At 39.0% G+C, this 22,679-nt stretch overlaps 1 protein-coding gene across 1 annotated transcript in view; it reads right to left on the bottom strand.

Moving 5' to 3' along the window:
• Positions 1 to 22,679, bottom strand: part of TBC1D5 (TBC1 domain family member 5) — a 294,668-nt gene that overhangs the window by 1,511 nt on the left and 270,478 nt on the right. The window contains 2 exon segments of the mRNA XM_035894107.1: positions 5,139 to 5,315; positions 6,080 to 6,159. Of these exon segments, the coding sequence (XP_035750000.1) occupies positions 5,139 to 5,315; positions 6,080 to 6,159 (257 nt within the window).

Raw genomic sequence — 22,679 nt, 5'->3', positions numbered from 1 at the left:
GGGACAAGCATCCTGAAGTAGTGTGATATTGAAATTTGATTACACTACTGTGAGACTAAGAAAAAGGAGAAGTAGTAGAGGGGCAACTGGGGAAACGTGTATGTCAACGTGTGTGTCAACTACAAGCTCTTCAGCTGTGACTCTTTCACCAAATAAAAAAATGTAAATCCACTTTGGGGTAAAAGAGAGATTGTAAATATTAGAGAAAAAAAAGAACAACAAGAAGAATCTGAACAAGATAAAGTCAGACCCTTAGCACAGTATATAAAAACAGAGTATGGAGGTCATCACAAGTATTGGCAAGCCACAGCTTGGAGTTACAGTATCCACAGCCTCCAGCAAAACTTATTCTGCTGAATTTATTATTACAGCTGAAAATAATTTTCCATTGCTTTGATTACTGATTATAGAGCAGAACTCTCTTGAAAGGGAACTGTAGAGTAGCTCAGGGAGCAAAACCCACCAGTGATTAAGAATGACTGTAATATGAAACGAGGGAGCTGGAAGTCTTTGGTTGTTATTGACATAGTTGTTCCAAATTCTTAAAAATCGCAAACAAGATAAATATCTTCTGAATGTGAAAATATGTTCAAATACAGAATTGTGACCTGTTCCCTCCCAAACATCATGAAAATTTTTTTCAATGAAGGGGTTGTCAGGCAGTGGTCTGCCCAGGGAAGTGGTTGAGTCCCCATCCCTGGAGGTATTTAAAAGACAGGTAGACGAGGTGCTTAGGGGCAGGGTTCAGTGGTGGGATGGCAGGGTTAGGTTAACAGTTGGAGTTGATGATCTTAAAGGTCTTTTCCAATCTAAACGATTCTATGATTCTATGAAAATTTATATGAATAAGGATTCAAGTATCTCCCTTCGCAGTAAATTTTTAAAACATCCTGGTTTTATAATTTGTAATTTTTGTGTGTTATCTAGATAGAATATAGTAGACATAGTAGCACTATATTATTATCTAGGTATAATAATATATAGTAATCTGTTTTGTAATTAACCCCTTTTAATACTGCCTCATTTATCTTCAGCCCAGAACATTGGTTACAATTTTAAAAGTCCCAATGTACAACAGTTGTCAAATTGATAGACATTGACATCTATTAGTTTTTGATACTAATTCATTTTCCTCACGTGACTTCATCAAATTCATACCAAACCGAGGAGACTGCTTTTAAAAATATCAACAACAATCCTGTGCTGAGTGCTATCAAAACTGATCTCAAACTTCCCGATCTGCACAGAACCAAGATAGTTCAAATGCCAACAACTTCAAGCATTTTCCATGAATTTAAAAGCAAACAGATCTATCCTACAAGGAGGGATACTTCACTCTTGAAGCACTTCTGAGCTCAGACACCATTTGTTATTAATTAGCCTTTAGCTTTCATCTGATCTCTTTGAAACTCTGTCTTCATGAGCTGTCAGTCTATCAGCTGCCATCCCCAAGGGGGCCGAGGACACAACCGTGGCTCTGCTCCGCCAACGCGTTAGTAGTTGCCTGATTTTGTAGGCACCCAGCACAGCCATGAGACAGGGCCAGGTGAGGCTTTTTTTGGGAGCTCTAAATGCCATGTACAAAATTTCAGCGCTTTGTTCCCCCCTCCTCCCCCATCCTGCTCCCCGGACAACAGAAATACATGTTCCTTTAAACAACCACCGTTGCATAATTCCCCTGGCTTCTTTCCACGCTTCTATTTAAAAGCTCCCAGGGAACGCAGTACAGTCTCATTTTGCAAAATTATACACTTTATTATTCCAAGCTATCAAGATCACGCTATTTCAGTCCTTGCAGCCCTCACATCCAAGATGGCTCCACCTTGCGTAGGGTGACACAGATGTTACCTGGTGACACACTCGCCCAGCGAGATCTGTATTTTCCTCGCTGGCACCCCCAAGTATGCTAACGGGGTGCCTTCCTTTTGACAGTGAGCCCCAGCAAGGCCCCTCCATCATAAACGCTTTGTGCTGGTGTTGCAACTCCCTAAATTCTGCTTCCAAAAATGTGCTCTCGCACAGTTAAAAAAAGCATCCTGCCCTTTAATAAAGGGAAAGGAAAGCAAACTACTCACCCCAGTTTCTTATCGTTCTGCTTTGCAACCCTACTTTTCATTCTACCCACACTTTTTGGTTCAGTTCAAGAGACCTATAGCTCACTGAAGTATCAGAGGAGCAGCAAAGCATGGATATTGACTCCTAAACCCTATAAAAGGGGCTCCCGTAAATGTTTGCCTATCCCTGGCATACATTGGTATTTTGGTACTGATATTTCCAGAGGTAAAATACCTCCTCCCTTCTTCTTCTGCCTGTTTCTGTTTCGGGAAACTCATGCTGACGTGAACCATGTTTTCTCCCATCTGCTGCCACTACTGAATAAATGAAAAATGACAGAATTATACTTCCAGTAGCTTTGAAAGTTAACAACCTTACGCCCGTTGCCATATGGCTTCTCCAAACACTTTTTCCTGATGAATATCAGCTACTAGGACCAGGCTTATTTCAATTGCCTTCATACTGTGAATGAGTTAAAACTAACTAAGGATACAATTCAAGAGAGCTTAGAAGAACAGCATCTCATTTTGCCTCCTTCTTTGAACAGACATAAAGGCAAGATAATGTGTTAATTATCATTCATTATTTAGCAACAGAAGCCTTCTGTTTGTCAACTGCACGCTGCTACCAAAGCCAAACATTCCAAAAAATGCTCTATTTCTTTGGGCCTTTATCTTAATTTTTTTTTTTTTTCATTTTTAATTTTGCAGCTTTCCTTTCCAGTGAAGGGCTGTATCCTTATCCTCACTTTCCAGAAAGGGATTTTGAGGCAAAAAAGAGGAATAGCACTTTTAAAACAAAGTAAAGATGATGAATAATTTATACTTGTATAACAACGAAGCACAAAAGACCAGATTTTAATCTCAATTACATGATAGCTACACCTGTAACTTTCCCAGCTGTCCCAGAAAATATCCCTATAATTCCACCAGAGAAAAAGCTCTGCAGTATAAGTCACATCAAACAGAATTACATGCATTACCAAAGTCACAGAACATGTAAATACAGCAAAATTTATTTAGCAAGAAATGCATTAAATGGTGTAGAAGTGGTTGGAATTTTTAATCCCCCTGCTGCTCTCAGTAAGTACTCCTGGCTTAACCCAGGGCACTGGTGCAGCCCATTTTGTTCAGCAGAGCTAAAAGCCTGGGCTATGGCCCAGTTTGGGCCAACAACTGACCCCATCAATTAACAGCCGAATGTCACAACACACTAAATTCAAGTTTTATTTTCCCGTGTTTTATTAAAAGGCGTCCAAAGCTCTCCTCTCTTTGTTTGATTTCAGACACCGTGATTAAAGACGATGGGCTTGGAAACGGCACAGACCGTTGGAGTACTAACAGTCCTCCTTGACTGCCATTTCTAACCCTAACCTTGTCTTTTTCTTTCTGTTGTAGGGGCTGCTGCTCATTATCATAACTGGAACTTCTAGAAGAGAAGAGAAGAGGAAGCCAATCTGTATGAATGTACTGCACCTCCAAACATAGACCATACAGTGCTGAAGCCCCGTAAGTGCTCTGCAGGAACTCAGATTGTACAACCTCCACTCACATTGCTCATACTTGGATTACCAGCAGCCTCATGGAGTACACGGAGATTGTAGGACCCATGGACACCTCTCAGCTCCTGTGGTGGGATGTATACTTTAACTACACACTGGGGTGAGACCTCATTGCGCATCACCCTGTAAATTTCCATTGGAAAGAAACCTGCGCAGACCAGGCTTCGCCGGCTCCACTCCCAATACTCAAAGTGCAATGGCCCAACGCTCAGTGACACATGGTTTAGACCAGCATCTGAGTAAGGGCTTCTCCAGCATGAGTAGGGCCTGCACATACTCAATGGTATGTTGTTATCGAATACATCATTCTGCCTTCCAGTTTCTATAATAAATCCAAGTAAGAATAATCAAAAAAGTAATATTTGCCATTTTGGCAAGAAAGCAAAAGATACATTGTATGAAATGCTGGGAGATAAAGGGCAAAACCAGGTCATTATATGAACAGTCCAATATGGTACATCACTTTAACCCATGCCTTTATTATGGCAGAAAGTAGTGACTGTAAAGATAACAGCTGAAGAAGAAATGAAAGCTTTCTAGCTAAGCTTTGCTCTTTGAACCTGCCATTACTAAATAAAACAAAAACCATCTCAGTATTGCTTCTAATACTGAAATACAATTAAATACGATTTTTAACACAGAGTGTGCTAACTCAAGGGGACGGTGTGCAATAAATCAAAACAACCCTGTGTCATTATTTGAAAATGAATAAATATTTCCTCTCGTTCCTAATTAAATTTGTCAAGAGTAAACTGATTGCAGACTCAGTTAGACTCCAAGGTGACAGTGCTACCGCTGGATTTACGAGTGTGAGTATCAGTATCAGGGTGGCAGACTTAACTTTAGCAAACGATATAGATGTGTGTGTATACAAACGCACTTGTTTTTAAGATCACATTTGAGTTAGACCGGGTCTTAGACAGAGAGGGACCTTTTAACATGCAAGGAAAATACCTTGAAACACACAGAAAAGCTGTGTGAGAACTTGTCCTGTGACTGTATGCTTTGTAAGTGAAGACATTGCTTACTGACTCAAGGAGAAAGTCAATACAATGGAGGAGAAGGTAAAAGCAACCTCTTCGCTATTTCCTTTTTGGCATTGGCCATGGATACACTGCAATGCAGATAATCAGCTCTTACATAATGGGATTCTGGAGGACAAGGACAATGAGAATAATCAACTGATACGGGAACATTTACCTCCAGTTTTTACATCTTTTTGTAGGAAATTAATACGTGATTCTGTGATTCAACAATCTGGAAGAAAAACACACACCACTCCCCCTCCCCCCCAAACACTGCATAACACTTGGACTTAAATATCTGCGTGTTGAGCGTAAGGATACAATAAAAATAATTTCTGGGATTAGGACAGTAGCTAGAGAGAAACTTTTAACCATGGCTCCATATGCACCAGGGATGCTGGTGGAGTCCCATGTAGTGTCTGGACATGCTAAAGGAAGTGCCCAAAAAAGATCAGACTAATGCCATCAATGACCTGTTTGAGATATTTTTATCTTACCTGTCGTCCTGAGATGAACTGTTGTTTTGTCATAACAGGTCCCTTTATGACATCGCCTGTCCCCTTGTTCTGACTGTTGGAACAGTAATGATCATTGGCTATCGTGATTTGCTCGTTTTCTTCAGCTTCCAGCTGGCTCTGGTTGAAACGCAGGGAACCTTTCAGGATGTCCTTGATCTGTTGTTGAATGGGAAGGAAAAGAATGTAGGTTAGAAATTTGGAGGATTTACTCTAAATTTTCTAAAGCTTTGTGCAGCATGCTTTCATATACCATTCCCCCAAAATATTGCCTTCAAAGAGATAGCAAGCAAGTCAATATTCAATATCTATATTGACTAGAGATATAAGTATCAGTGAAATGTGATTGTATCAGTGTCTGGAAAACAAGCATCCAAGAAATCTAAAGAGAAACTGTTCAGATTATTCCCTATCTCATTATAGATTTAACATATGTCACATTGTTCCTGACAAAATGTACTTTGAGGGAGCAAAGGACAGTATAATCAGAGCTACAGATGTTCAGAAACATTCTCATTTCATGTACGTAGTATTTTTTTCTTGTAATTCAATGACATTCAAATGCTGTCACATTTAAATAATGGGGACATAGGCATGATCATTGCCTAGCATGTACAGTCTGCATTAAGAAAAATGATGGTGTGGCTTAAGTCCAGAACTTGGTGTTGCACTGCCTCAGTGCTGGTTTGAGGCCTCCTGAACTTCAGGGAGCAAATACCGTACAAGTCATTTGAACCCTTCATAGCTGGGTTTTACCTTTTAAAATAAAAATCTGTCACAATGCTTGATGCATCAGTATTAGTAAAACAGCTCCAAGATAAAACAGCAGTATACAAAAGGAATAAAAAAGGAGAAAAAAAAAAAAAGAAAATATGAATAGCACTGAAGGACACAAGAAGGTTAAGTTAAGCAGTTATTTATACCTGCTTCAAACCAGCCAAGGAAACCAGAATTTCATCTTCTTTTTCCAAGTGTTCTTGTAATATGACTTCCTGAATATTTCCTGCAACATCAAAAGAAAAAAAAAAGGTAAAGAGAGAATATTCCCCAAATAATCTTTAACGTGCTGCCAATTTACCATTGACTTACTCTCTCACAACAAAATCCTGTGACCTGCAATCACAATTTCGTGCACAGACCCAGAGGCTGACAACCTTATTAGCTGTGGAGGTGAGGCCAGCCCAAGCCTGGGGCTGCTGCCAGGAGGCTTCCAGCAATGCTGTGCTGCTGCGGGACTCCTACTGGCCCAGTGTACCAACGAGCTCAGGCTACTACCGGCCCCTAGAAGAAAACATCAGCCTCTGTGGCTAATGGAGTTACAGAGATCTTACATTACATCCTGCAAATGCTTTGGAAAGCACTCAAGAACATTTACAGGAATCTGCTGCAGCTTGCAGAAAGAGTTTGGGTAGGAGCTCAGCAATCTTCATCTCAATCCTGTAGCCACTGCAGATGCTAGAACGTCTTCTTTATAGGAAGACTGGAAGTTTCCAATCCCTTCTTTTAGGTAAAAGACCCAGGACTGAGCAAAATTCATTTGACAGAAAGAGCAATGCAGTCCTATCGTTTGAGAAGATACCTGCCTTCCATACCTACAGGACTGTCCTCCAAGGAAGCATTTCAATAGTCTGGTATAAGGTGTTTGCAGGAGTTAGGGCTGGAGGCTGGCTAACGCATCAGAGCTGGAGCTGTGGTGGTCTTCCCTGTTCAGGGAAACCTGGGGCAATGCTGCAGTCCAAACCAACCCAGAGAAACTGTAGCTCCTATAGCTCTGCAGACTCTTTAAACTATGTCAGGTCTTTCTCCAGCCTCCTAGCCCCTACTTTCCTCCTCAATTCTTTAAGAAAACAGCAGTGATTCCTAGTAACAGATTTAGAGAATGAGATGGTGTCTGTCAACTGAAAATGAAAGGGTACTCTTTGGGCCACTCCTGTCCTACATAGACAGAGCTGAGCCCAAATCCCTTGGTGGGAACGATGCTTTGCTGCTCATGAATATCTGTACCCCAGGTGCTTCACAATTAGAGCTTTGTACCATTAATCCACACCTGCATTGCATTTGTTTGTCTTTATCAGGGCTCGACCCAGTGAAAAGCCAAAACTGTTGTCACAGGTTATGCTGACAAGGACGAATATGATGACACTGCCAATGTTGAGACAATGTCTCAAGCAAAAGCATTGAGCAATTTGGCAGAAGTTTAGTGTTTACAGAATAAATAGCAAAAGCATGAGATGTGGGAGACTGGACAAGAAGATTAAAAGTAGAGAGGTGGATTTAAAACCCACATATAAACACAGAAGTTTGAAATTGTGTGGGGGCCAGAAATCAGTAAAGGGTGTAAATGAAGAATGTAAAGGGCAAAGAGGATAAGGGATCCACGCCTAACCACTAAATGAACCACTAAAGAAGCAATTGGAAAAGTAGAGGCTAGAGCCATGAAAGGCAACATATGAGAAGAGTCTGTGAAATGTGGTGGGACCAAGGTCAAGAGCAACAGTGGGGGTAGGATAACTCAGCTTTGCATTAGCAGCCAATCTGAACAAGGAGATCCATGTTTATGTTATCACCCATTATTTACCATATTACAGTGGCAGTGTCCTGCAGCAATGAAGTCAAACGTAGTATAATTGAACAATGTCTAGCATAAATCTTACATAAGAAAGACACTGCATTTTGAAAGCTAGGAATAATATAAAACTAGATCTTTCTGCAAATATGTAGCATCATGAATTGAGAGAAAGCATAATTAATTCAACATTTCACTTGCTTTTTTACATTTTGCATCTAAATTGTCTAGTCTCTCAATTTGGTAAATAAAAGATACTAATATTTACTTATGAAAAAATACTTTAGATCCTCATTTCCACTGTTTACAAACAATGCACGATTTTCTACTTTTAAAAGGATCAGAACTTGAAACATCTGAAGTCCAAAGTCTTCACAAGCAGGAAAGCAATGCTTAATCACAGTCTGAATCACTGAATTCAACTATCTTTTCCATTTTGCAGCATTAGAAAGAAAAGCATTTCTGTAGTGTTTGATCCCCACATAAACTAAACCCATACATTAAAAAACTAAAGTGTGCATACTGACTAAGCAGGGGGACCAAGAAAATAATTCAAAACAAACCTCCAACCTGCTGAAGACCAAATGAGGGAAAACTAAAAAGTCAGGGAAATAAGGGCAAGACAACAAAAGCTGAAAGGCATTCCACATGATGTGGAAGTAATCTACTATTATTTCAGTGCTTTAGAGATGCATTATAAGTCAGTATTTCAGAAAAATGGAAAAGAATCTATCATCGCTACAAATCCAGCTGTAACTGTGTCTGAAGAGCCAGTACATTGAGAATTTTCTAAGAACTTAGGAATGGAACAGTGATAGTTAGCCAGCAGTAAAAAGTAATAAAAATGTTCATATCATCACTTATTTACTTCAGCAAGATTAATACCAGTTCTAATATTAGTTTCAGAGAAAAAAAATAAGAGAGAAAAAGTTGGAAATATAGCAGAATTTTCTAATACCGACCTGTTAAATTTCTCACATTTTTCCTTCAATTTGAAGTATCTTTAAAGTACAGCATGACATATCTCTTGGCTATATAGGGTCTATTATTTTTAATCAGTTAAAATCACTAAAAAATATTTTGGAAAAATGTCCACTTGGAGTTCGCTCTAAGAGTCAACTTTAAACTCAAAGAGCACACTTCCACTTAACCCAGAAAAATGCCCCAAGATGGAAAAATCACTGTAACCAGCCACTATTCCCCCCAGAAAGTAATAGCTGTGATGCAAGGTCATAAACCAGGATGTCTTTCTCTAGTACAATGAAAAAGAATGAGGACTTCCCTGTGGAACTTGCAAAGGACCTTTCTTCTAAATATGCCCTTGAACTGCACATTGCTTCTGATCTACTACCCTCATCCCTTTTGAATGCAGAGTTTATTATCTGCCAAGTAAGTGGGAAGTATGGAGTCCAAATTTATCAGTCCTCATTCTTTTTCCCTGGCTAATGAGTAGAGAGGAATTAAAAAAAATAATTCCTTAGACAAGAGAAGCATAGCAGCAACGTGACTTTGCATGAGTGCCTCCACGATCACATCCTCCTGCTGGGACCACCCTTTGCAATCCATGTGGACTGGAAGCAGAGGTGGGAAGAAGAGGAGGCATGGCAAGCGACTCGGTACGTACCTCCACAGCTGCACCCCTACCCTGACCGGCTGTGCCAGGGCTCGGCACTCCTTCCCTGAGGGACTTTCATCCTAGCCTCTTCCCACTGCTGGGGGCAGTCAGCTCACAGGGCAGTCAGCTGCTGAGATGAACTGGGAAACTATGCTCTCAAGCACAGACAAAAGCTTTTTATTTTACCCTTCTGTACCTCAAAAGATGCCGTTGTAATTGTAAATGCTTCTAAAGACACTGACTCTGTTAAGAGTGCTAGGAAGCATGACATTTGATAAAATATTGCTCAGCTGAAGGACTTTCACATTAAGCATTTAATTGTTCTTCCTTCATAGCAGATGTTACTATTATTTTGAGAGAAGTGCTTTATGTGTATAAACTAATTGTCCATATATTGATTTTTTTCCTTAGCTGATGTGTTGTATCCATCCCCCACTGCTTTAATTTAGTTTTATAAAACAATAAACATCTTTCTGAAATGCAGATATCAATTAGGAACTGAAAACATATTCCTACCTGTAAAACAAACACTGATACAATGAATAAAAAAAAATTATGTGATTTCTACATTATTCAAAATCCAGTCCAGTTTGAGTCTAGGCTATAAATATCAATCTTACTGGGAAAGCTGTTGTCATTCAAAAGTTAACAAAATCCTATCGTACTTAGGAGACTAAGGCTAAGGTCAAATATTTCTGGCTACCTTTTTCTGGTTTTCTTTTTTTTCATCAAGATTTCATTTAGCTGATGCCAAATGCTTTCTGCAGAAAAAGAATATATTTCTGTTTCAGTGAAGTTCTTACCAGAAGAAAACAAAAGGTGAACTTTGCAACCTGTCACCTGGCGGTCAGAGCACTGCTGTGAGATGTAGGAGATCCCAGACAGCCATGACATGATTCCGGATTTGCTTCACCGTAGTACTAACAAACCTCTAAGTTTCACAAAATGAACTGTCATACCCTAAATGTACTCTTGACTAAGCCTCAGAAATCCTGGAGCTGTAAAACCAGTTGTCCTCTTAGAAGTCAGCAACATTATCCACTATTATGGCTGCCCTCAAACAAGAGTCACAACCCAAGGGATGCCCTTTCTGTAATTGACTGGAAATAATTTTGGGTATTTATTGTCAAATGGGCAGATTCATTTGAGTTTGATAGATACTAGATCAGTAAATCAATAACTGCTTCCCTAGCGAGACTGTGATCAGCTGCCTTGATATACTTTGAAGCCAACTATAACTACAGAGGAAAAACATGCAAATCATTGCATTCTTGTTCTTCTTTTCTACAAAATATAGAAAAAAAAAAGTATCAGTGATTTGGGTAGCAATAGGCTAGTTGAAACAGCTAGGAATTAAGATGAAATGTATTTTTAATTTCTTGCTCTTACAGTTACCCCAAATTGTAAACAAGTTCACATGCAAACTCACTGTAGTGATTTTTTAAAAAAATCAGGATCTCTATTTCCTCTCCCTAACTTGATTTCTAAAATTTAAACTGAAGACATGCTATCATCCTCTGCAGAGAGATGAAAGAGGAAAAAAATCCACAGCAGCTCCTAGCAGGAAAATTAGAGAAGGCTTATGCTCTTTGCTGACTGAACTGCTATGTATTGCCTGATGGTGTGCGCAGTCACTGCTGAGTTCCCCAGCCAGGGAAAGGGGCTGTTCAAAACTTTCCTCTCTGAATGTGGAAAAGCTGTTAGGCTTGGCCTAATCATTTTAGAGGCTTATTAAGTCAACTACTTTTCACTGAAAATATCGCATGCATTCAATACAGATTCTGCAAGAAACAAAATGAGTGGGAAAACCAGTCTGCTGTAGCCAAGGTCCTCTTGTGCATCCCTTCATGCAAGACAGACCTGCACTTCTTCCCTTCCACCAGAGAAGCAGGAGATAGGCAGAGCTGCAGCCCTGCCTGAAGGCACAACAGGGACTTAATTTTATCCTGACACAAAATCAGATGGAGGTGGAGAAAAAACTGAAGCTGGGAATAACTTTAACATCCTCATTCTCTTAGGTTCTTTATTTTCTCCTGTCCCGCTACCTTTCTGCAGTGCATCTTTCTCCTAATGATTTCTATTTTAAGCCGGTCTCTGTGGGGCCTTTCCAGGAAGATGACTCTTGCTGAGAGGAGCTAAATTGAAATAGCTGCAAGCTTTATTATGAATGCTGCATTTCTACTACTAGCACCTGTGAACAATTGTCAGTGCCAGAATCAGGTTAAATTGACTTTTTTCACCCTTGCTTTCCACTACTGAGAAGACAGCTCAAACTCAGAATGCAGAAGGTCCTTCTCATAGCCAAGATAGGCAGCAGTAAAGGGAGAACTAAGTGTATTACTTCACCTCCTTATTTTTCAAAAAAAGAAAAGCAAATTATCCCAAGGTTCCCACAGATGTCAAGGCACAGTCAACTCTCTGGACTCATGGAATCATAGAATCATTTAGGTTGGAAAAGACCTTTAAGATCATCTTGTCCAACTGTTAACCTAACCCTGCCATCCCACCGCTAAACCATGTCCCTAAGGATGTCATCTACCTGTCTTTTAAATACCTCCAGGGATGGTGACTCGACCACTTACTTGGGCAGCTCGTTCCAATGCTTAACAACCCTTTAGGCAAAAAAATTTTTCCTAATGTCCAACCTAAACCTCCCCTGGTGCAACTTGAGGCCATTTCCTCTCTTCCTATCACTTGTTACCAGGGAGAAGAGACCAACACCCACCTCACTACACCCTCCTGTCAGGCAGTTGTAGAGGGCAGTCCTTTTGTATGACCATTTTTACAAAATCAGTGTTTGCAGAAAATGCTTCTAACATTTCCTGCACAGTGTACTAGTGACAGCAGGACTGCTTTTTCAGTAACATGAGTGGGCTGGAAGGATGGACTGGGAATTTAGTTTCTGATAATCAATTTTTCTCTCTTGTCACAACAAATACTTCTTTCCTACCTGAACTTGATCAGACTTTGAGCAGGAAAACATGCTCTCTTCTTAAAATTGGACAGAAAATCTAGAACTTAACAGTGGTTTGTGGCCTTTCTAGAAAGACTAGACTGTATGACACAGTGATATTGTGGTTTAATAATGCAGCTCAGGATGTATCCAAATGCTGCATTTTCTTTCCAGCATTAAAAACACAAATGAAAGGAGTTAAATTTTGTTCTCAAACAATAGAATTTGTGTGATGTAAGTGTTGAAGAAGGCAACACCACTAAGTAGCCTCACTTCCATTTATCTATCTCATGGTGAATGTCAACTTGTATTGTAACAATTACGCATTATATTAAAAGCATTGCTCAGCAACATTTGAGTGTTAAAGAATTTAAGCACCTTTAAAATCTGAAGTAATAAATTCTTTGTGAAGTATTGCTTTCTTTAAAACATTTATTTTAATATTAATTATGTATTTATATAGTATATACTTCTGATTAACTTCATGTGTGGAGCACCAACACTTAATCAATATTTCATGTGTGGTAATGCTTGTGACATCAGAGAAATATGTGGTAAAAAGTCACCAACCATCAACTCACAGCATGGCACAGAACTGCAGATGTACAGAAAATGAGGTTGGTAAGGTCATGAAGTCATTTTGTCCATCCCTTGCTCAAATGCAAGATCAGCTCTTAACTGTGAACTCTTAATTTACACGATAAGCAAACCATGCTTAACATACCTTATATCTGCATCAGTGCCAAGGTGTACCAGGACAAGAGTGTCTGCTCAAACATCCTGTGCTTTCACAGAGGATATGAAAGAGTACAGACACCATCCCTCTCATGGCAGGTGATCAGAGCGTGCTCTTCCTATCCAGACCTAATTTTTTTTGAGAAATTTTGGCCCTTATGGTGACCCTTCTGACATGAATGCGCAGTGCTGATCATTGTTAAGACAAATGACATTTGTGTGGTAGCTGTCGTTTCATGTGCTCCGTATTCCCCCATCTGCATTCTGCTCACTAAAACTCTTTACCCATGACTGCAAACGCCTACTAGGATCACCAGCCTCTGAGCACCTCCAAGCAACATATTTTTATTAAAGTTCAAAGCAAGTCTCTCTCTCTCCCCTCTGCTCTCTTCCTGTTGCTGTTTACATTCAATAGAAATAGAAAAATTACTCTGGTGTGAAGTGACAAGCAAATGAGAATTTGTTCTGCATAAGTGACAAACTTAATAGCCATAAGAAATTGAAACCTTTCCTAAGGGGAAACTATACATTTTCACTTCCTTACGATCTAAATACTTCCTTCATATGGCAATAGATTGCAGACATTACACCTTAAAATTGCTATGGTTGTGTAAGAGACAGTTATTGTAGATCATGTAGAGATTTTGAAAATGTAAGGTTTTCTACTTCTTGTATGGCTGAACTCATTAAAACCATTTCTGATTTTGCAAGCAGAATAATCTACTCAAATACCATTGTGGTAAATGCTACATAAAAAAATGGATAGATTGAGAGTTTTGAAAGCAAACATCCACAAATGCCTGAAATTCCATTTCAAACATTCTTAAGAGATTTTCTGTGATGCATGTCATATATAGAATAAATGACAACAAACTGTGAAAGCCGTTTTTAAAGCTTTCTCTGAGATCATTTGCTCCAGTATAAAATTATGATGTTATCGCCACCTGTTAATAAGTATATCAGAATGTAGCACTAAGTATTCTCCTTTAATTGATCATTGCTTAGAGTTTTCCTTAACTAGATGAAAAACACTGCTGCAGTTACTATTTTCTACTGTGCTGTCAACCCAACTGCTTATGATGAGGACCTATGGAAAAAATTAAGCATACAAATTATTTCATTCCAGGTAGCTTTAGCGTTTGACCTGTGTGGAGAAACTCATGTGATGTTAAAGCATTATGCATCTGGTTATTTCCGTAAGAGAAGTACATGCTGTTGCATTTTACACTCTTTTTCACTTTAAAGACTTTATTATAAAAGACTACTGTTGCATACTTTATTCATGAAAGATTGAGGGTCAAAGAATGTGCATTGACTCCTCAGACAATTTCTACATGTTGGATCAGGTACATCAACATTAAATTGTTTATATATTTCCCTGGTCAATTGATATTTAATAACCATAACTGAGTAACTTGTATTGAGGGTGTATGTTGATTTTAGCCTGTGCGAGTTTTGTCAGATTGCCCACAATTTAAGCCTTGGATAGTTTTTTGTTTCTTCTGGGGTGAACTGACCATGAATGAAGACAATTGATACTGACACAGGAGATAGTATATACATCCAATACATGTTACTAACGCAATTATTGTGGCTGCTGCTCAGTAAATAGTGCATTTCCTACAGCTATTCTAACCTGGAAGAAAAGCTAAAGCATCAAAACTAAAGGCTATTCTTTATTAGGAACAAATACGCAGTTTTGAAACAAGCACTTTCGATTTTCAACTAGCATACACAAAGAAATTATGGATCCTGACTGCAACTACGGGATGTTTAAGTTCTCTCTAAGGACAGAGGTTGATATAGCAAGGACACTTGAAGTGCCATCTCCAGGAGGCAGGGAAGAAGGAATGGGGTGATTTATAAATCTCACTGTATCGTTCAAAATACTTTGTGTTAATTACTCACATGTATAACTTTTTTTTTTTTTTTGGTATTTTTTTGAGACTTTTATGATTATCCTGTGGTTATTCCTTCATTTAAGAGATCTCAGCCTGTTAACTATATTCTCTCTGTTCCTTACAAACTTTTGTTTCTAACCTATGGCATTTCTGTAATAGAAGAACATATTAGTGTCAAATGTGCCATGAGAAGATGGGGCAGTACTCCTAAAATCAGTGTTATGCTATTCAAGACTTTTCAACTATCCACGGAGTCTATTTGGGTTTTGCCTAAGACGACTGCAATTTCTGTTTTATTGCCTGAGAAGTTGGATGTCAGAAATGAATGAATTTGCTTAGTAGAAGAGATTGCAATTTACACTAGCTTTCACTTAAAAGAGAAGAAAAAAAAAAAGATATTGTGAGCCCTGAGACATATTTGTACCACTTGTTCAGAAGACCTTAGGCGTGGATTACTGACAGTTGTGAGTAGTGCTGGATTTGTGGTGGGATTAGAACTGAAAAGCAAATCAACCAAAGCTATGTAGTGTGGTTACATTCACATTAATAAAAATAATCAGAAAGGCATGTTCAAGGAAAGCCATTTTCCTCTGTTTGCGTTAATTTTGTTCCCTGCACTTTTGAATGTCTTCTGCAGTTTTGATAAATGCACTGCTTTTCTGTTTGCTACCCCTGTATAGTTTTGACTCATGCTGCTGCTCTGGCCTGAAGATGGGGACTTTCCCATGTCACCTGGTCCAGCTACTTACTGCAGTCCTCTTCAGTGAAAACAGTTGTGTGGGATTATTTAAGTAGCTCTGTGCCCTTCCTCTAACCATGCCATTCTGAATACGTATTCTGAACATGAAAGGCTGAGCAAAGTGTGAAGAGCAAAAGAAATGTATCATTTAATGGCAGTGTTAGGTTAACGGTTGGACCTGATGATCTTAAAGGTCCTTTCCAACCTAAACGATTCTATGATTCTACGATTCTATGATATATGCCCCTGCTCACCTGGTTGGTTACAATATAACTACAACGATTTAAATTAAAGGTGGATCTTGAAGAATACAATAATAAGCAAAACAGTAACTATGGTAAGGTTCAGCTATAATAATACCAAAGTTCTTAATGGAAATAATGGGGAAATTAACAATTCAGTTATGCCAGAATTTAGCTTCTGCCAAGGTTTTATTCCTCTAAAGTTGACATCAGAAGAGAAATCACTGCCTAAGAGATGCCGGGAAGAGAAAGGATGGATTGTCAGTGGCCAGCAGCAGCAGGGAGATGTTCACCACACAAATGGAAGGAAGCAAGAAGCCAATGGAAGTAAATACTGTGACAGGAATTTGCTGGCACTTGCAGAGAAAGGTCTTAATTTACGTAATAGTGGAGTGCATAAGCTTCAGCATTTTAATCTCCTTTTCATCCAGCCAGGATGAAAGGGTTTGTAGGTGCCTACCACAGCAGGACTGTCAGGATTGGCATAGTTGTTGAAGAAAGAAAGTAGCTCTCTATCACCTGAACTGGGTGCTTTAGATCTTAAGAGTTACCCTCAAGGGACAAAAAGGTGGTTTAAATTCATGGGACGTGAAGAATTACACTTTTACTCTTCCTACATATATATACATAGCATGACCAGAAGCGAGAGTCTGAAAGTTATGCTCTACAACAAGTATTTGTTTCCCAGTAACGATTCCTGTATTCAGTTTAATAAATTTGTTAATGTTCTTTCTTTACAAGCTGTTTTTATAGGTTATTTTACATCATTATTCTTAACCAAAGGGGCAACCCTCTTAGACTCACAGGGGTGTGTTTGATGTGGCCTTTTTTACTTATAGCATTTCTAATCCCACTGGGTTTATAAACTATGGATTATTTTATTTATGTCCCAAGCATAAAGGAACTAATTTAATGCACTTACTACCTCAGCAAATGATAAAGTATTTAATTTCAACCCAGGGCAGCAGAATAATTTCCATTTCATTTTATCCTTACAAAAATGTCATAACCTTTCATCTCATCACATGATACATAAAACAAGAATTCAGTACTGTCTTGCATACACTTTACAAGCAGCACATCCAGATCTATATTGGGCAATATATCAGGCCCTAAATAATGAGCAACTAAGTCAACTTTCTCCTCTCCCTCCCCCACTGCAAATGATCTTTATAATGAAATGCATCCTTGTAAAAATTACATTCACTGTTGAAGGAGGGATGGGTGAAGTCAGTCTAATTAAGCCTTTAAAGGTGCTATTTATTTCACGCAATAACTAAAATTATACTAGCTACTATATCCTGTTAGTTTTTATATTTTTATATTTTTCTTTCCTTGCTCATGGTGTTTGCAATAATCACAGTGAAAAGGTGGCTTTGAACCGAGTTTAATGAGTCTTCCAAATAATATTTGCCTGGGAGATGTCAGGCAGCATAAGTGCAAGTGAATCTCACAGCTGCCAGCATTGCCTGATGGCTGTGGCAGGGACGAGTCCTGTGATCCCATCTAAAGAGCTCTCAGAAGACTAGCTTTCATTTTTTTGTTCCTGTGATGCCGTAACTTCTGGGCATTTTGTAAATATGTAGTTATGTACAGGCTACCACTGAAAGCTGAGAGCTGGCATGTCATTTCAGTGGCAGAACGCCGGTGGTATTTAGAAGCATGGTGGATGAAAACATCATCTTTCCACATCCCTTCCATAATCCACACTGGAGGGGCAGAGATGTCCTGGAATACTGGTGAAGGACATAGCAACATATTACAGATAGCAGAAGTCACATTAGAAAATGCACCGTAAGGACAACCCAACCGGCCCTGTATGGGTTGCTCAGAGAAGGATTTATTTGCTTTGGCTTAGCAGAGCCAGCATGCTTAAGCATAAACCGACTAGATGTGGGTCAGAGCTGAGAGGTTTTTGTGATGTTGTGTTCAAGACAAGAAGTGACTTAAAAACCTGGATATTGAGCAATGTATTTCTGAGACCCACCTGAATGTCTCTCTAGCGGCTGGCTCAAGTTTAGCAGTGCCAGTATGAAGATGAAGTTAATAAAACCAGGCAGACTTATGTTTCTTCTGTGTGATTGGGTACCTTTGCACATATTTCTAAGGTGTTGTGCAGAACCCTGTGAGCTAACTCTTTGCAGAGCTGGTATGAGTCTGCAGGGCTTATTAGCTGAGTCTCCATGCTGTGAGAAAGCTTCTGAATCTCAGCTAGCTGGGGAAGCAACCTTCTGCATTTACATAGTGCTGCCCTTAAGCAAAAGCAAGTGTGGAATGACCTTAGTTTCTCTACTTTCATAACCTGATAAATTGCCCATCAAAAAAAGAATAGTTTCTACATAAATATCCCCATATCCAAGTTAATACTGAACCAATGTTCCTTTAAATTGCCTCTCGTGAAAAGGATTTCCTGTACTACGTGTGTAATTATTTGGTAAACTTTCACATACTTGGAGGTCTGAAACTGTACCTCTGATGGAAACAAATGGTAGGTTCTTCTGTCTCAGAGAACAGTGATGGATTGGTTCCTATCCCTTACAAACAGGCGACACTGTAGAATTCAGCATTTTTCTCTCTGGAAGAAAACTGGCAAGCTCATAAACATCCCTCACAATCTCTCATATTAGTACTTGCCTATGGAGGATTGACACTTCTCCAGGGTTTCGATTTACTTTCTGTTAAGAGGCTGTGCTTTAATCCTGGGCCAGTGCCGACATGCTCTGAACCCTAAAGATATGGGAACAGCAGATGGTGTCAGATGGCAGCGTCATTATCTGGTGTCACTTGAACTGCCGCGGAACGGCACTGTGTTGGCTTCAGCCTGGCACGTAATGACGCTTTGCTCTTTGAAACCCTCCAGACTGACTGCATGTTGAACTAACACCTCAAACTCAGTTCCATGTCAAATGTGAAGGACAAGAGAGGAGCTTTCCAACAGATAGAGTGGGGCCCTCTGAGTGATGTTTGGGCGCTTGTCTCTTAAACAAATTATTCATGATCTGCTCCAAGACATCAGACAGACCTCACATTTACCAGGGAAAATCTTCTGCTGAATGCACTTGCTAGCTTGATGCTCTTCTTTCCACATAGTGAAAGAAAGGAGGAAACAATCAAAATTCTTCAAAAAGTAAGTAACATGATGACAGGTTATAATATTACAATACTTAACTGGTATATTACAGCTTTCTGAATCATTGAGCCTTGAGGTATTTATGTATATTAACAGAAAAGTATCTCACAGAAAGAAAAATGCCGAAGAGCATTACCATATTAATGAATGCACCATTTCCTGAAAAAGGCTAGTGTGTGTGAAAAAGTAACATCAAGAGAATGTATCTGTGATGATGCTGGAGCAGTAATAGCTACAGCAACTATACTTTTTCACTATCAGCTGAGTAACATTCTGCATTTATATTGTGAACAAAGCCACAAAACAGGCTTAGAAGATTGGATGTATCTTCATTTCACTAATGGAAAAACTGAACACAGGTTTTTGGTTTTTTTTTTTTTTTTTGAAACTTATGACAAGCTTGTGAAAAAGGGTGGGAACAGAAGTAAAATCTGTCTGGTCATTTTACACATAAAAATTTCAAAATTTGTCCTTGGGGGCATTAAAAAGCATTCCACCTTAGCAGTTCTTCAGTGGTTAAGGGAGAGGGGGAAGAAAAGCAAAGCTCTTTCTAATAAGGAGCTAAGAAGGAGACAAAGATCACAGAAAGGCTTTTCTCTGTTTTCATTATCAAAAAAATATTTCTAATTTCTACACATAGCGCTAAGGAGTAATATTTTGGAACCATCATTCATTCCCATGGTAACATCCTCAGATATTACAAGCAGTTAATTACGTCAACGCTGTGTGGTACACTGTGTGGTTTATTTACAGAAGGAGATAAACATTTAATGAAAGCATCTTTGAGTATATGAACAAAATAAAAGCTGCCATTATGTCCCTCCAGTCTTTCCTCATGCTTTATGCAAAGAAAATGCAGTGTTAGCAGGTATCTGCTGAAACCTATAGAAATAAAATGTTTTTGGTACAGAAATGTAGTATTATTATATGGTGAAGAGGAGAATTCTACCTGAGATTTCAACTAAACAAAATTATTTTCTAAAAAGACATAGTATAAAAATACACTTGGTATAAATAGATTCGATATAAATATATTATAAATCACTGGGGATTCAAAACAGAATAGATGGCTTCATGGTTATTTTGATCATTTCTGAGCTACAACACATGACATCTCTGTCATGAAGTAACTGCCCCTGACTGTCATCAGGATCCCCCTTGTAAGGGAAAGAACCTGAGAAAAGACGGCCACAAAATTCTGAATTGTTTCACTGGAAACTGCAAAAAGAACATTCTTTTTGACATTCTGATTTATAGTGCCAGTTAAATAATTCTGTGGTGAATAGTCACTGGATATGCATTTTTATAAGCTTGAATTAATATTGTTTGGTTAAAAAGTGACCTGCAAATATAATGCAGTCAATACAGGAAAGATAATATTGGTTGAATAATAAAGTTTGAAAAAACGGTTTAAAATTTCAATCTAGAAAAATGTGTTTTTTTAAAAAATAAGAACCTTAAACTTTATCAAATTTAAAAGGCAGACCTTAGACTAAAAAACGGACTTACTGATGATTCTTAAAAATGTGGTCTAACTTTTGTTAAAGGAATTAGTTCTGGAAGGCTCCCCAAATTTTACATGTCCTTATGTTTTTATCAATAATTTAGACAACTATCAAATCTATGATGGCTAAGTCTGCAGTTAGAGTGGTAGAAGAAAACAGAGGACATTGCAGAGTTACCTGAATTATTCAGCTAAAAAGCTGAATGACAAGAAATGAATTTTAATATGATCAAATGGAAGGAACACATATAGAAATAAATGTTTCCTGATTATTCCTACAGGATAAAATCCTCTATTTAGAAAGCTGTGACTCACTAAATTCTAAAGGTCATAACGGATTATCACCTCAACTGATCACTGTATCAAAGAGCACTAATGTGATGCTGCATTAAAAATGTTTAAAAAGAGGAATGCCATATAAGAGCAGAGAGATGACCTTCCTTTTGCTAAGTAACCACTTTGCTGAGCCCATTGCTGGTACAGCGTATCCTGATCTGATTAACCCACTTCAAGAGGCGTAGGAAAACCCTGAAGAATTGAAAGGAAGACTACAAAAAAGATTGGTTCTAAAAAGCAACCCATATAAAATGAATCTTAAAGTGTCCTACCCAGCAAAGACAGTGTTGAGAGATTACTTAATCACTGCATATAGGTAAGTTAAATGAGGATTTTCAACCTTGCTATCAAGAATGCTACAAAAGCCAAAAGCTGGGTGATGTAGTCAGAAAAATTCAGCCTCACAGGAAGAAGTAATATCCTTGAAATTAAACGTCCTGATAGATTACAAGAGGAGTGATATAACTCATCATTATCTGCTCTGCGGTCTCTGAAATGAAGCAATTTTCATGGGTAAGAGATACCTGGGGGAGAATCAGACTAGCCTCCGTAGCAGTCCCTGCTAACTTTTCCCTTAACCCAGAAATGACCAGATATGCTCTGAGTTTTATTTTTGCTGCCATTCCCAGAAGCCCTGGGCAGTGGATGGACACTGGAGATAACCCTCAGGGCATGTTCTCTGATGCTACTGAGAATCCATTTTCTTGGACAGCCTGCTGGCATGTGCTGCTCAGATCGCTAGGATGAACGTGATGGACAGATTTCAGGTCAGGAGGAATTTTACACAGGTCAGATCAGCAAGAATCCTGGTGGTTTTTTTCCTGCCTTCCCATGGATCATCTGCTGGCTGATTGGGGAATACTGAACCTCATCAGTTTGCTACAAGTGCAGAAGCTGTGAAGGTTGGTGATATCTCAGTCTCTCTTGTGCTCTGTTTATCGCGTGTAACTGTTAAACTCTATAGGATTTAAATGCATTAGTGTGACCCAAATTTACAAAGTTAATAGCCCATGATGTTGACAAGATGTACGGGAATACTGTGAAGATGTACAGGGAGTGGGACTTGGAAGAAACTAGGCTGGAAGGCTCTAAGAGAGCTGCAGGGGTGTCACGATGCACCCCCGCAGCCAAAGCTGTGCAGGGGGTGGGTGGCTTCCTTGCCCTGCGAGGGTAACAAATGGCTCCACGATGCTCTCGGGAGACTACTGGCACTGAATGGCTTTGGTTCTAATATATTTGGGAGTAAGAGTTTAGCACCTGGATATTATCACAAACCTTTTCTTCTCATTTCATGGATCCAGTGCTAAAAAACAGACTACAAGTATCTTTGCCTGGTTTTATTCTGATCCCCAGTCTAGAGGAGTTGCTGGGGAAATGCTTGTACTTGAACTGATATCCCTGCTAAACACTCCTAGCCTTCTTTCCTAAGGGAAAGAAACTTCAGCTTTTCTTCTTGACACAGTAATCTTTCCCCCATCATTTCAGTAGCTAATAATGTAGCCCTGGCACTTGCTTCTAGTCTCATCATTGCTCATGTACCCTCACAGAAGCAATACAATACATCAGCCTAAAGCTGCTGGGGTTAGAGGTTTACACTTGGCTTTTGAAGGCTGTGATTCCAAACTTTCAAATAACACAGTATTTATAGATTTTCCTAGGCTCATAACAGTGGCTACTAAAACACCCAAATAAAAGAAGATGAAAATACAAGTATAATATGGCTGTCACATCTGACCTGGCAAACTCAGGTAGCATATACTTACTTCTATCCACTGAAATACTCAACTTTAATTTATTTTTCT

The sequence above is a fragment of the Egretta garzetta genome, unplaced genomic scaffold (assembly GCF_000687185.1).
Source record: "Egretta garzetta isolate BGI_Z169 unplaced genomic scaffold, ASM68718v1 scaffold94, whole genome shotgun sequence".
In the NCBI taxonomy this organism is placed as follows: domain Eukaryota; kingdom Metazoa; phylum Chordata; class Aves; order Pelecaniformes; family Ardeidae; genus Egretta; species Egretta garzetta.
The sequence above is the reverse complement of the archived record's forward strand: the minus strand, read 5'-3'. Positions and strand labels throughout refer to the sequence as shown.